General features: G+C 38.8%; 1 protein-coding gene across 9 annotated transcripts in view; it reads left to right on the top strand.

The window, feature by feature from the left end:
- VEZT (vezatin, adherens junctions transmembrane protein) overlaps nt 1-15,589 on the top strand; it is a 71,072-nt gene that overhangs the window by 39,518 nt on the left and 15,965 nt on the right. For all 9 annotated transcript variants that reach the window (XM_075429516.1, XM_075429518.1, XM_075429517.1 and 6 more), the window contains 5 exons: nt 4,262-4,409; nt 7,471-7,802; nt 8,470-8,663; nt 13,718-13,818; nt 15,008-15,215. In XM_075429516.1, coding sequence (XP_075285631.1) covers nt 4,262-4,409; nt 7,471-7,802; nt 8,470-8,663; nt 13,718-13,818; nt 15,008-15,215 — 983 coding nt within the window. The remainder of the gene's footprint in view (nt 1-4,261; nt 4,410-7,470; nt 7,803-8,469; nt 8,664-13,717; nt 13,819-15,007; nt 15,216-15,589) is intronic.

Here is a 15,589-nt window from a genome sequence, read left to right as displayed (position 1 = left end):
GCTAATTTCTACTGTGAATTTTCATGCTTACATTGTTTTAAATCTAGACATTTGAAACTATACAGTAAAATAGAGAAATGTTTAATCTTAAAAACACTTACAGATTTGTATCTTATTTTGTGAACAAATGCAAACTGCAAAGCTTATTGTGGCTTTATTTTACACTGCCTTGAGAAGTTTTTTTTAGCTGTCTTAAATAGGTTGCTTAACATATACTTTAATGTATTTGACTATTTCTGAGATAAGTATCAAATTCGTGTTTTGAATCAGTAAGACTAATCATGTTGGAAGCGAAAAGGAAACTGCTTTGGACTTAAGCCACCACTTGCTTTACGTTACAACTTCAAGAGAGACAAGAAAGAAAATATACTTGAGCGGTGAGCTGGTAACTGTTGGGCTGAATCTTAGAAACTGGCTAATCTAAGTATTAATTGTAGACACAGATGAATGAGTAATTAAAAATAAATTAGTAAAACCATCTTAAATATTAAGGGATATATTGATCTATGCTAATCTATTAAGTGTTGATTTTATAGCTATAGGTATTATTTCTCTTACCAAAACATCTGCAGCAAATTAGGCTTTTATGTTAATGTATATTTCAAATGTGTTAGAGGGAGATCTGTCTGATGAACCTTTTACAGAGAATTAAAAATCTTAATTCACAGTTTTATTCATGGCAATGCAAATTGCATAAATGTGACATGTCATCATTACTCACTTCAGTAAAACTAGAAGTTTAGCAATATTTGCTTATGATTATCTGTCCCATTTTAGCTAGACAGCTGCCTTCAGTGAGTAGAATAAATTAATACTGTCCTAATTAAAATTTGTTCCCATGCAAAGTAGAAAAAAATATACAATTATACTTTAGCCTTATACTGGGTTCTGTATCAAACTTGGTGACCAGTAATTTAATGAGGTAGAAAGTCATATTCCTTACAGTCTGTGTGAAGGGACAGTTGGGTACTTGCAGAAACAACTCAGCATTTTCTCATGCCCTTCTTATTCTGATTTGTTCGTAACAGCAGGAGTACATTGCTAAAAATCATAGAAGAAAAAGTCAGAAGGGAGAAAAGAGAAAAGTATTTCTCATTTAAGCTGGAAGATAAGGGTATAGCAGGATGCAATGGCTGAAAGCTTAAACCAGAAAATGGGCATTTTGGGTATTTACAGAATGTTGTGCAGACCAGTCACTACTAGTTCAACGAATCTCTGTGCTATACTCCATTGAGTTGTGTAATATCTCAGGCAATACTTCAGTCGGCATGCTAGTTGCTTCATATTTTTATACTTAAGAGCCTTACGGGTTCTGCATCATGGGAATCTATGGTTTATTCACTGATATAATTATATGGAGGCTGGATGGAGGTAATTTTGTAGCTTATGTTACTGGCTGATGTTAATAGTCCCATCCTCATCTAATGCAAGATGGTGTGATACTCTATTTCCATTGAACTATATTGATAGGTAGGACCTGGGCGTTGGACCATATAAACTGAAAAAACTTTAATTTTGTTGCAAGTGTAAGGTGTCATTCTCTGATGGCAAGGCATAAATAGTGCTACACAAGCAGACATTGGATAGCAGTATTTTAAACTAAATGATAACTTAGCCAGTTAAGGTGGAATGGATATAAAATGCATTCAATGTCTTTGAGATGCAAAGAGTGTAGGGAAACTTGCAGATTTCCTCTAGTAAATCTAGTAAAAAATTGTTCCTTCTCCTCTGTAAAAATTTAGTTATTGCATCATGAAATGTTAGAAAAACACATAACTTTTAACTTGGGAAAGAAAAAGCTCACACAAGAAAACAGTAAGCTGAATAAAAAGTAGTACCCTCTTTGGGTCATAAAAGCCTAAATCGGAAATCTGATGCTGGAAGGTCTGAGTAAAGATACTGGGGCATTTTTCAGTGCAATATTTGTTCCTTGACGAGCCAGTTCATCGCATGCTTAGCTCATCCCTTCCCCCCTGGTGAGAATTTTATAAAAGAGCATCTTGGATTTCTCAGGGATATTGTGAGGCCCTCCTGTTAGATCTTTAGATGGGAATGTGCTTTTGAAGAGCAAAGTATCAATATTAAATTGTTATGTACAGGGGTACATTAGCATTCTTGCTTTTTTATAGCTAAATAAGATTGGCCTCCTGACAGAGGTTAGACATTTACTGTACCGATATTTTATTCTGGATTTGACAGTTTATTATTAAGTAGCTTTGTCTTCTTCCAAGCTAATAAGGAATGTAAGTTAAACAGATGAATGAAATATTTTCACATAGAAAAATTTACCTAACCTGAAGTTAGTTACTGTATTTTGGCTTTAATAGAAAACATTAGCACTAAAAAAAATTGCGTTTTAGAGCAAAGCATGTGAAGGAAGTGTGTTTGTGTATGTTTGTGTGTATGTGTTTAAACTTTCTAAAGGTTTAGTCCTTAGGAAGCTAATGGGGGCATGGAATCCGTTCTCTGCTTTCATCTGTCACATAGAAATGGGGGTAGGGAGAGCTACAATAGAGGAGGGCAAGGCAGGAGGTGCAGAAGTCCACTGGGAATCCCTCGCTGAGACATAATATCAGTAAGTGGCTCCTTTGGTCAAACCACTCATTTGAAGTGTTGCCTGGAATTGCTTTTCAGCATGACTTAGAAATTCACATGTGTCCAAACTGCTTTTTATGGTGTTGATGCTGTTGGAAATGTCTTGTTGCGGAAAAGGTTAGCAAGGAATATGATTAGTCTCTGCGATAAGTGGTCCTGAAGGCTTTTGACCTGACTTCAATCTCTGATGGAGTTGCCGTCCTCATCCCATGTGCTCCATCTGCTGGGCACGCTGTCAGGTTAACTTAGAACAGACACTTTATGTGAGGCAGCTGCTGGTGGCAACAATATTCTGTTTCTAATTAATTTCCATTGCAGGTTGTTGTCTGAACACTTAATAGGCTTCTGTCTTCCTGAACTTTGGGGGAGAAATTAGGGAGAAACGTGTTTCTTTGTTTAGAACCTAGACACTTAGCATTGCTGTTTTCTGGGACACGGAGTATTATTTTTTTTATGCAATGTTCTTCTACTCAATTGGTAAAAATTTTCTTGAGCAAATCACTCTTGCAACTTCAATCCTATGAGAATTTAGCACGTGGAAAATTTGGGAGTGAAAGCGGTTGGAACTTGTAGCTTCCCCAGAAAACATGTTAGTTGGACAAGAGACAAATGCTTCTAATAGGCTTTATGTGCCCCAAGAGATGAGAGTGTTCTGTTCGTAAATCAAAATGTAATTTAAAAAAACCCATGGTTTAAATTAAGGCCTTATCTTAATGAATACTTTACAAATATTTTTTGTATATATATTTCTATGGAACAAACGTGCTTGTGACCATGAGTTGTAAGTTTCTGCTTCAAAGCAAATTTTACTATTTTGTGACTGGGTAACTATGAAAAATGTGCAGAAATCTTGAACTGCTTCTCCTTCCCCTTCCCCAGCATGAGGTTAGCCTAAAATTATTTTAAAATAAATGCTGCCTAGCCTATGAAATTTTTTTATCTGTCTTCTGGTGTCCGTTATAGCGTGCTTGCTTCCTAATTTTTAAGCATTTCTAAGGACTGGAAATGTACATTTTTCTGCTCAGAACTTAAATGTGCTGAATAGTGTCGATAGATAACAGTTCAGCGCCGTTTCTGCCAAGGTCATGGTGGCTTTGCAGTGATGTAATCAATGAAATTAATGGTATGACAACCCGGGAGCTCCTGTCCTGCATGGTACTATCTGAAACGTCAAAGAGCAGTTACTGTGGACATCTCTGAGCCGTCCCTCCACAGACAGAACTCGCAGGCAATTCCTGTCATCCTGAGTTTGGTCTATAACATCGCCTACCTTTGAAACTTAAAATTGTGCAAGAATTGTTCTCCTCTTTCCTCTGTTAAATGTATGACTTCTGGTTTAAGATTGATATGAGCTACTTCTTGGAAACTGAAGGTTTAAAGGTAAGGTATTTTCCTTACTTGAAAGGGATGTTGGCATTTTTCATCAGTCTATTTTGTTTCTTTTTATGTGTTTGTATTTAGACGTAGGTGTTTTGTCAGTGTCTTAAAACTTGTGCTCTGTATAAGGATTGCAAAACCTTCAGTTAAACAGGATTCACATGGATTTGGGTGGAATGTATGTGCATTCATACAAATTGCCAGAAATAAGAAACCTAATAAGGTTTTTTCCTTTTCTGTGTGTTTAATGCAAAAGTTGCTTTGTTAACCACCTTAACTCTGGCTAAACCTATCCCCTGAACTCGGAGAGTGACAACGTGACCAGCTACATCTGTGTAGTCCCCTTTAAGGAGCTGGGGCTGGGGCTGAGCGAGGAGCAGGTCACCGAAGAGGAGGCACACAACCTCACCGATGGCTTCAGCTTGCCTGCGCTCAAGGTAACCGCTCCTAGAAGGACATACGCATCGTGAAAATCTTCCCGTTGTCATGAAGGCCTGGGGCTTGTACGGGCTAGCCTGTGGTAATGCGGTCAACGGGGGGGAGATGTAATCAGTCTCATATCCTGTGTTTCTGCGTTTATTGGTGATTTCTTCTTGCATGAAGCTGAAGAGAGGTTGCACAATACAACATTAGGATTTTTTTCTGCACATCATGTAAATTCAAGTCTGTTTTATAATCAGCTTGATCAATCTCCTTCTTAAACATGATTTTTTACTCTCTGATTTCACTTGATCTCAGCTGAATAAAATAATTTCCACATTTGTACTTCCATCTTTTTCAGCTAATCTCTTGACTTGAATAAAAAGAGAGACATCCGAAGATATAATTTAGTTGTAATTGCCAAAGGGAATAGCTGCATTCAGTTACACTGAGGAGTAGAAATCATAAGCTTGGACCCCTGCTGCCATGAGCCAGTGTTGTTCTTTGATCTTTGAAAAACGTTTAACTGAACAGAATGATGACCGTGTAATGGCCTTTTTCTCTATTTTGTTTTGAGATGTTAAATATTTTTAATTTGCATGAGTAAATGTTTGCAGTTGCAAAGAAGATCTGATTTGAATGCAAGCCTTCTACACTCTAGTGGTTCTCTGCAGAGTCAGTTCCCTTTTAACATTATTTTTTTTAATGGAAAATTCCATTATTATGTGACTTCTGTGTTTCTATGGGTTTGGCTCTTGTTGCATTTTATTCACTTAATTCCTAGACCCTGACTTCTTTTGTTCTGACAGTAAATGTTACAGTAATAGTGGTTGCTAAGCTTTGAGGCTTTGTCTAATTAGTTGTAAGCTAAGAGCTACGTCAGATGTAAGCTTTGGGGATTTTTTTCACTGCCTTTTCATTAGCTGGAGTTCTAATTACAACCATGCAAGCCCACTTACTTACCCGCTTCTTTTTAAGCACAAGAAGTCAGAGTTGCCCAAGCTTGTAAGCTAAGTCTTTGTTTACCTTCCATTTGCAATAATTTAACTGGAATCTGTTTTAGTTAAATAGGTTGAGATGCTTTCTGGTTACAGTTACGCTCACAACTAGTAAATCTCAGTTTACCTTCACTGGTAACAGACAGTGATGTAGGCTGGGTGTGGTGGAGTTCAACCAAGCTAAATTAACATAAATCACTCCTAAGCAGATTCTTGCTTAGATAACAAAATAGATATACTTACAGAACGTTGGGACATACTTGTGTTGTGAGCCCTAGATTTATGTGCAGTCCTCTTCAGGGTTTTTTTTTAATTTGAGAGAACTTGCCATTATATTAAAATGCAGGTAGAATACAGACATGTATCCAAATTTAGTTAATATATTAATTTTCTTTCAAGCCCCTGTCTAGGCCATACGGCAAATGTAGCCTGTGTGTTTTGCATACCTGGTGCTTGAACTAAACCAGTTTAAAGAGTGAAAATTGTTGGCTGAAAAATAAATACTGATCCAAGCTGAGGAGAGCCAGTTGGATGTTTTGGGTGAAGTTTAAATGCCAGTAAAAATCACCAAAAGTAATTGGCAGAGCAAGCTATCTGCAACCCTAATGTGTTTGGAATTTCATTTTCTCTCATAATTGTACTTTTTTTCAGGTAGGTTTTGGATTATTGTTACCGGTTCCTGAAGTTCACTACTCTTGTGTGCTACTTTTTCACTCACTGCTTTTGCCTTATGTCTGGTGGAAAGAATTGGTCGTCTTTTGTGTTTATTATAGCATGAGCTCTTGACTTTCTGTCCAGGGCACCACACCTTCGGGGACACTTGGGTAATTGCAGCCGGTTTGTTTGCTTTTTATTTTAGCACCCAGCCAAATCGCCATCTTGCATGTGTGTCCCAAATTCATTTCATACTATTCTGTGTTCTTGCTTCTCTTAACTGTCTTTTTTAAACTGAGAATTATTTTTTTCTTTCGGAATATTTTATCAGTTTGTGTCCAAATATTTTTGATATACCCTTGGGGTATATCAGACCACATCTATCTGAAGGCATTTAATTTTTTGTGTTACTGTTCTGAATGTTTTGCCTGAAAAAAACTGTTACCTGTCCATAGTAGTATAAGTACAAAGGTGTAAATATATTGTTACAAATCCTATAGATTCAAAATCTCAGAACAAGTAAATTGTTAGTCCTGTTCTATAGCTGAGGGGGACAGAAAAAAGTATTGTAATTACTTTGTCTTCCTCAGTCTGAAAGGCTTGAGAACAGATTTCAGTCTCACCTGCTGTTGATTCCTTTTAATAAGGACCAGTACTGCAGAGAAAGTGTCCTAACCTTTCCTTTTCATTTTAGAAATAAAAGATGGTACTGTTCTGTTGTGGTCTACTGAGTTCTAAACCAAGAAAACAGTTCATTTCATTGGAAGTGAAAGTTCTCAAAAAATCAAACTTGTGGGTTTCCTTGCTCCCAGATGGACTGACCTCTTTTGTACCATATATAACATTGTCAATCAATTCTTTTCTTACAAGTCTTTCCTCCTTAGTGGCATTGGTGAAATTTCTCACTTCAGCTGAAAAAAACAAAATAAGGTTAGCAGTCCAGTTTTCTTCAGATGCAGAACGGTTTTTGTTGGAGTACAGTGCAATTAGACTCATGTTTCAGGGTTGGGTGTGGGGCTGTGCAGTAGTTAGTAGATCACAGAAATGATAGCTTGGCGTTGTAAAGGAAAAAATGTCTTTGCTGCCACTGGAATTTTGGCAGGCCGTTATGAGCTATAGGGTATGTGGAGATTATAGCAAATAATGAGACTGCCTGATGAGAATATGAGGTTTTAGGCCTCTGACAGCCTTCTGAGCATAATTGCATATAATATCCTTCACTGAAGAATTAACAGTCACCTAAGATTCACAAGATCTGCCACTCACATGGTCGGGAATACCCTTCAAAAACATGCGGTGGATTTTCTCAGTTTTTCAAAGGTCTGTGGCTGACCGAGGAATGTTGTCCCGTGATGTGTCTGCACGTTTGCTTTGGAGGCTGGCTGTCTTCCCTGGTGCGCAGAGCTAACCCTACCCTGTTTTGCAGGTCCTCTTCCAGCTCTGGGTAGGGCAGAGTTCAGAATTCTTCCGGAGGCTGGTGCTGCTCCTGTCCCCAGCCAACGCGTCCCCCAAGCCCCTGGTCTCCCCCGAACGGCTGCCTCATCACATCTTGTCTGATGTGACGCAAGGCCTACCTCGCACACACGCTGCCTGCTTAGAGGAGCTTAAGCGAAGCTACGAGTTTTATCGGTACTTCGAAACTCAGCATCAGTCGGGTTTTGAACGGCCAGCCAGGACGAAGCAGAAGTCAAGAGAGCTGAACAGTCTGCAGACAGCGGTACGCAGCTTGCAGCTCCATCTCAAGGCACTGCTCAATGAGTAAGTTTGCATGTGAATTAAGAGAATACACCTGTAGGAAGAAGACTTCAGACTTGAGTTCTTTGGGTTGTCAGTTTATGTCCCACACTGAAAACGAAAAAGGCAGGTACGTGTAGTCATTGCAAGTATTTCATGCCTGTTCTGTTCGTAGGCGTATCTTCACATCGCGTGGGGTCAAAGAGCTTCGGTTCAACATGGAATCTGACATTGCTTCCTGGCTACTCTTGAAGTATCTGGTGAAAATTCAAAGCTCAGCAATGCATTAAGATCTTGCCTCGCTTTTGTCACTCTCTTGAAAAAATCTGAAAACATACTTATCTTTCATTGATTTTGCAACATTCTAAATGCTTTGTAAGACAGTTCAGCTCATAGTAACTACCTTGTAAATATTTTTAAAGATTCATCACTGCCTTGGTGAAATAGTTGAAACTGTCCTACTCTTTTAATCTTACACATAAGAATTACTATAATGAATGCAGGTGAGCAATGTATCCTGATGTGGAGAAAGGGATCTTATTTTTAAAATTTTGGGGCATCTTTGAGGAGTTGGCCCAGTTAGATTCTTAAAACTTGAAGAAAATGACAGGATATTAAATGAAATACTTGAAGGAATGGTGAAGTGAGATATTTATTTTTGCTTACTTCTGTTCATCTCCTCATCACTTAGGGTAATAATTCTTGAGGATGAACTTGAAAAACTTGTTAGCACTAAGGAGACACCTGAGTTGACAACAGAAGTCCATCAGGTTCTGGAACAAAAACTAAAGTTTATTCAGCCTCATATCCAGGCAAGCAACAGCTGCTGGGAAGAAGCCATTTCTCAGGTGGAAAAAATGAGTGGAAGAAACCCAAATAAAAAAGGTAAATGTGAGAGATTAAATTAGCAACCATTGGGATGTACTTTAGAGGTAGAAAAATGTATCAAAGACAGCGTTCAGCCTCTGTATCAGCATTTTAGATGAAGAAGGTCTTACAGCTATACACTTTGAGAAACTGTGTGCATATGTCAGACTTGTTCGTTGTGATGGCCTTGACGCTTTTGTTTCAGCAAAAAATGTCAATGTGTTAACTCAGTCTGTTACACACGTGGATTCAGATTGTTGCACTTCCACGTGTGGACCAGTAGTGGCTTTTTGCCTTTGACTGGTGAATCGCATGTGAAGGGGTGAGATTTTCATTTATTTACTGCATAAAAATTACATAGTTAATTAAAATGAGAATGTCATTGTCATGAAACTTTCTTGACAATGACATTTCCTGGAACATTTTGAATTGTAGAGGATGCATTGAGCATATAATACCCATTTACCTTCTCTCTGAGAGTGAGCTGATCATCTGTGTGCTTAAAAGTCATACTGAGCAGCGTATCCCAAAGTTTTGCCTTGTGTCCGTCTCCTTAGTGACCTGTACTGCCAATGCTGTTCTCTTTGTGAGAGAAAGTGAACTCAGGCTCTCCTGACATGGAGTTCTAATTTTAGGAATCAAAGTCTGCAATTTCTAATCTTTCTATTTTGCAGGAGCTTTTTTGCTGTCCTAGGAAGGCACAGCCCAGCATCTGAAAAATGCTGGTAATGGAGACTGCATTGGGAAAATTATGACTTGGGGTATTAGCAAGTTACCTACAGAAATCCAAATGTGTAGTGAGCTAAGCTCCTAATGATATATGGGTGGGATATCCAGTGGATAGACGAATATTGCCGTGGGCCTAGAGGCGTGCAAGCTGACCTTGTTCATGCTTACATCAGAACTGGGAGCACTGGGAAGCCTAATGCTTGTATTAAGCAGGCTCCGTGTAGGTCCAGACACGGTATAACCAAATTGTGTGTACTTTGCCTGATAGTCTAGTCTTACAGCTTCCCTCTCAGCGCTGCGTAGAACAGCCTATAAGGATATTAGATGTAGTCAGATACATTTGCATGTGCCAGCCTGTTGTGTTTTGCTGATGCCCTCCAGAACCAGCAGTTCCACTGATCTTTTTTTTCCCTTTCCTTAAATGTTCTTTCTAGACTGCACACCACAGTATTTTGCTTACTTTAGCTTTATTTTTACTTTGTACATAAATTTCACAGCAGGCACTTATTATAACTTGCTTCCTCTTAGAGTTCAGCGCGAAAATAACCTGGTGTGTCATCTAGAAGGGAGAGACTGCATGGGAAATAAAAAATAAAAAAAATCCTTCACTTTTGCCCAGTGACTTTCCTGGAAATGTGCTGAGGTTGAATCTCTATTTTACAACAAGTTTACTGAATTACTCCACAGGAGCTACTTTTAAACTATGTTGGTCATTGAAAACTGTTTTTATCTGACAACATTTGACGTTCCTGGTATATTTCTAAGCAGTCCAGCTTCTGTGAGTTGACCTTTTCAAGCTGTGCGTGAAATCAAGTCTGATTCTTCTGCTGTCTTTCTGCAAATCTTAACAGCTGGTCTGTTGGTCATGATTACGTGAATTGCTTCATTAAATTATTTTGGGATTTTTTTCAGTGCTTCCTGAAAGCTCTTTGGAAGAAGATACCTTTCTGCTGAAATAATGTAGCAGCTAAGCACATTTTTCCTTTATCTTTATGCACTATTATCAAAAAACGAATTAATCTTTTGATGACCTGTAGCGAGAACCCCATGGTAGTAGAACACTGTGTCTAAGTGGATGCCCAGTACTTTTGCTGGAATAGATATTTAGTTCAACTAACTAGCTCAAGCAGTAGAGCAGTGGAATGCCATTATCAATGTCAGTCATGAATGCTGTTGAAGAGGAAGCTGTTTCTGATGGCTTACACACAGTTTTGAGAGGAAATATTTCATTACATAAAAGCCGTATATATTTGTTAAATATTTTTAGCAGTATCTCTTAACTGTGCTTAGTATTTAAACAAAATAAGTCTTTTTTGCTGCTTCTTCTATAAATGCAAAATGTATCCAGTATTTAAATTTACTGTTTGCTTGGGTTTCGTTCTTACCATGTTTATATACTGAGCAAAAATGTATCTTTGCTGTCCTTCTTGGTTCCTGCTGCTCTCAGCACGGGAAGATTTCCATCCATGAGAAGCAGAAGGCAGCTCAGCAGTTGCAGCGGCAAAGGGCCCATGTTGCTCCGTGGAGAGGAGGAAACTGGGAACGCGTTGCTCTGGCCAGCATCAGAATGCTGTTGTTGAACCAAAAGCTGAAAGTTTCCAACCATGAAAGAGCTGTTTTGAACTGTGGGCTATCCTAGTTGTCGCATCCTGCATAGCTGCCTGTCACTTATTTTCAGAGCAGTTTTGCATATCTTTAATTGTTTTCTGTATAAACAGATGAGTCCTCTCCAGCAAGCGCTGCATGCTTCTTGCCCTAAATCATTCTGTGTCAAAGCAGGTTTCTTACAGCTGCATTAAATAGTTCATTGTGTCAAGCTCTGTCAAAGCAAAACCTTTAAGTGTAACTGATTGAACACTAGACTCTCAACAGCCTTTCATGGTGGTGGTACTAGCATAGATTATAGCATATGTCTACTTTAGTGAATGCCGTTTGGCTTCTTTGTTTATAGGACTTGGTGTATTTCTAGAGCCAGTGCCGTTAGATCCTGCCAGATAGAGAACAGAGCCTGACAGCAAGTGGGGCTTTAGCATCTTCAGGGGAATTCACCTCTACTGAAATTCATCAGGCAATGATAGACTTATCTGTCATTGATCTGCATGTAGATCTTTGCTCACTTCCAACATGAGTTGATTCTAGACTTTCATCTTTTTTCATCACTGATAAAACTGATTTACCACTTAAGGCTTTGACAATTTAAGCATGTAGTAATCTGCTGCTGATTTTACAGAACAGAATACTCTTTATGGTTAGTTACAGTCTTGTTTTAATGATCTTTGAAATAATATCCCTCAAACTGTTTAAATTCCATCCTTCTTCCTTTTAATCTGTCTCTATCTTTGCAAATGTATACAGCTTTTTTAGATATTTATAAGAGCAAGGCCATAGTACTCTGCTGCAAGCTCCTGGATCTTGCAGTCCTTTAATCCACTGGTAAAGAACTCAAGCAGCAGCAGTTTTAGTTAAACACTGTAAATTCATGATCTTGAAGCATATCCTTAGCAATGGTATCATCCCACACAGGTGGCAAACAGGGCAGCCTGTACATGTTAGAGCAGCTGATTTACTCCTCTGATTTGGGAAGGCGAGCTTTTAATTAATAACTTCCATATTCTCTTCCAGATTTGTCTTCATACCTTCAGGAGCATATTTCTATTGCTGATCTCATTATTATTATTAAAATGTTTTTATTCCAAGGCAGAGTTATGCAATGGACAAGGGAGCTTGATGTTTATAAAATAAATATCTCCTGTCAATTTTCCATGTACTTCAAATTTCACTACATGCTTCACCTTTATTTTGAAGTTTGCATTTAGATACATCTGAAATGTCAAATCTTTAGCCCAGCCCAGGTAGCTAGGGAATTATATACTTTCTGTGTTTGCAAAAGCACATAACTGAGCACCATTAAAACTGTTGTTAATGTGAACAGCCTACTTTCAGAATACCATCCCTAAGTATTCGATGTCTAGATTAGCAATGGAAAAGAGAGATGGGTGGGGCTTGGCAAGGTCATCTAGCCCATTTCCCTTCTCAAGGGTTAATTAGTGTTTCTGAGTAAATGTTGTTTACTTGTTCCTAAAATCCTCTCTTTAGAGACATTTTACAGTATTTCCAGGCATCTATTCCAAAACTTAACTCCATTACCAGCAGAAAGTTATTACTGAATAGAAGTATCTCTTGCTGCAATTGAAAAGCGGTACTTTTGATTCACTCACAATGGAATCCATTTCCTCTTTATAGCTGTTACATTCCTAAAAACAGTTAATATATTTATTTCCATCTTCTCTACATGACTCTGCATCCTTCAGCTCTTCCCTGACAACTGTACTTCATTTAGTCCTCTGATCATTTCCACTGTTTGCCTCTAGACTCCCTCTAGTTGCTCCACAATATTATAGAATGAAGGAGCCCCAAACTGAGCGCTGTGTTCCATCCACAGCCTGCTCAGAGCTAGAGCAGAAATGTAATTTCATGCGTCTAACAGTCAGTGCTGTTGTTTATATGTGTGTAGCCTGGATTTTTGCTTGCAGCAGGGTATAGTTGACTACTAGGCTCCTCACATTTTTTTTCTCAGTGGTGCTGCCTTCTCAGGTGTCACAGAATCACAGAATGTTCGGGGTTGGAAGGGACCTCTGTAGGTCATCTAGTCCAACCCTCCTGCCGAAGCAGGGTCGCCTACAGCAGGCTGCACAGGACCTTGTCCAGGCGGGTCTTGAATATCTCCAGAGAGGGAGACTCCACAACCTCCCTGGGCAGCCTGTTCCAGGGTTCCTTCACCCTCAGAGTAAAGAAGTTCTTCCTCGTGTTCAGGTGGAACTTCCTATGCTTCAGTTTGTGCCCATTGCCCCTTGGAGCTATGTGACATCTATTCTCAGCAAACCCACACTGGCTGTCACTTATCTCCTTGCTACCTTCCAGATAGCTTCCTGTAAATTTTGCTTGATTATTTCTTCCAATGTTTGCCAGTTACTTGAAGCTGATTTGCCTATAGTTTTAGTGTGATACTTCTCTTTTTAAACTTGGGCACTGAGTCTCTTTTCTGGTTTTACCAATTTTTCTCATCATCTGCAGGTTTTTGAAGTCTATAAAAATTTTGAGGTTTGTTAGTTGAAGTATTTCAAGATGAGTTTTATCAGACCCAGCTTATATCAAAATAGCTAAGTTATTTAAGTGCTCTCTGACACAGTGTTTCAACGTATTCTAACCAGCCTTTTCACCACTTTTTGTGTGTGCCAGTCATGCCTAATGAAAATGCCTGGACCCTGCCTGAGTGAGTCAAAAAGATCATTCAACACTTCATCTTTTTATTGTTTGATCCGTTTTCTTCTTTCCCCCTAAAGGCAAACTTGAAGTTTCCTGTGACAACCTACAGCGTACTACAGTACCTGTAACACAGCCTGCCATATACATAGAAAACAAAGATCCCATCCCTGAAGAGCAGGTAAAAAAAAAAAAAGACCATTTGAAATAATAATTGGGGCTTGTTTGCTGTACCCATTCCTTTTTCAGTTGCTTGTCAGTGACCTTCTTGTCTTGCCAAGACAGATCAAGTAGGTAGCCAGTGCCATTCCATAACTGGACTTAAAGAAAAAAAGGATATGTGTTTCTTTTGCTGTTCCATGGGGAGTTATTCCCCATCCTGGAAAAAAGAGCACTAGCATTCACTTCTTCTCATATATATCATTAGAAATAAGGGACAAAAGGAGAGCAGTGACACAAGTCAGAGCGATACAGAAATAAATGTGAATTGCTAAAAGGCAGTGTATAACATAGAGTCCTACTTGCATATTGTTAGCTGAACTGACACAGCTGCACAAGTGACAAGTTCCAGAACAAACCAGCCTGTCTTCAGTGTGAGTAATCTCTGCATTTTTGGATTCCTGAAACAGACTGTGACACTGAACAGTTTTTTGTGGCATTTGGGGAACTCGTGTGTGATGGTTGGGCTGTCTGGAAGAGAGGCTGGTCTCCTCCATCCCCGAACCCAGTGGCAGGTGCATTCTGAAAGCAGATTGAACACCCATGCTCTGCTCTGTCCCTCCCTCGGCTTCTCCCAAGCCTACCACACATGTATTCTCTCTAGATTTTTTTCCATATCAAAGAGAGCTGCATCTAATAATGTTACTGGCTTTCTGTTATAACACAAATGGAGCTCTGTTTTTTCATGCTTGTAAGCCAATAGTTAAAATTGGAGGAGGAGTGTGCTAATCTCAAAATCCTCTTAATAAGGATTTACATAAGTTAAGTTAGCAAGATGCCTGACTGAGGAAGAATTGCTTACGTGTAAATTAAAAAAAAAAAAGAAACGCGCATCGGCGTTGCTTGTTTCCACCTGCAGTTATGAGGAAGTCGACTCCCATTTTCAAGGTATATCACTTGATCATACATGTATGAAAATAAATCTTAGGTGACTGTAGTAATGTTAACTTTCAGTGAGTGGACTTGCTCCAAAATTATACAGATATAACTGAGAGCAGTGTCAGATCCACTGGCTCTGCTCAGACAGGGCTCTGTCCTGTTACTGTGGTTGGCTTGTGTTGAGATCACTTGATCATGTATCAGACTGTAGGACGGGGTCTACACTGACAGTGAAGATCAAAATTGGGTTTTTTCTTTCTTTCTTTCTTTAGGAATTGGAAGCATATGTTGATTATTCAGATACAGAGAATGAATACAAAAGGGAAGATTTTTACTGCTTTTCCCAGGAAGAAAGAGAGAGACAAGAACGAGAGAGACAGGAATCTAAGAGGGTGTTACAAGAATTGAAATCTGTGCTGGGATTTAAAGCTTCAGAAATAGAAAGACAGAAATGGAAACAGCTGCTATTTAGCGACCACGGTAAGCATTGCTTTTGAAAATTAATTCCTGTCTAAGAAAGGGTAGGTGTCTGTTTGCCATCAACTTCTGACTGGTTAGAGTTCAGATACTCTTTAGTTTAGCAGTGTCTTTGATAGAGCTGTGTGGCCTTAGTTTGCTGTTCCATCTCTTTATATTACTTGTAGCAATGATTTTACTGTATATCGAAAAGAACACAGAGAAATGAGAATTTGGCTCTTAAAAAAATATTGAGCTAAAATATTAAACACACCAAATATTAAGACGGCATAAAGAGACCTGTAAGGCTGTAAACAATGCAACCTGAACTAACTTTCTCTCATGGCTTTTCAATCAATATGAATTGTAACCAGTGCACATAAATAAATTACTTTTCA

Source organism: Opisthocomus hoazin, chromosome 8 (assembly GCF_030867145.1).
Source record: "Opisthocomus hoazin isolate bOpiHoa1 chromosome 8, bOpiHoa1.hap1, whole genome shotgun sequence".
Classification (NCBI taxonomy): Eukaryota; Metazoa; Chordata; class Aves; order Opisthocomiformes; family Opisthocomidae; genus Opisthocomus; species Opisthocomus hoazin.
The sequence above is the reverse complement of the archived record's forward strand: the minus strand, read 5'-3'. Positions and strand labels throughout refer to the sequence as shown.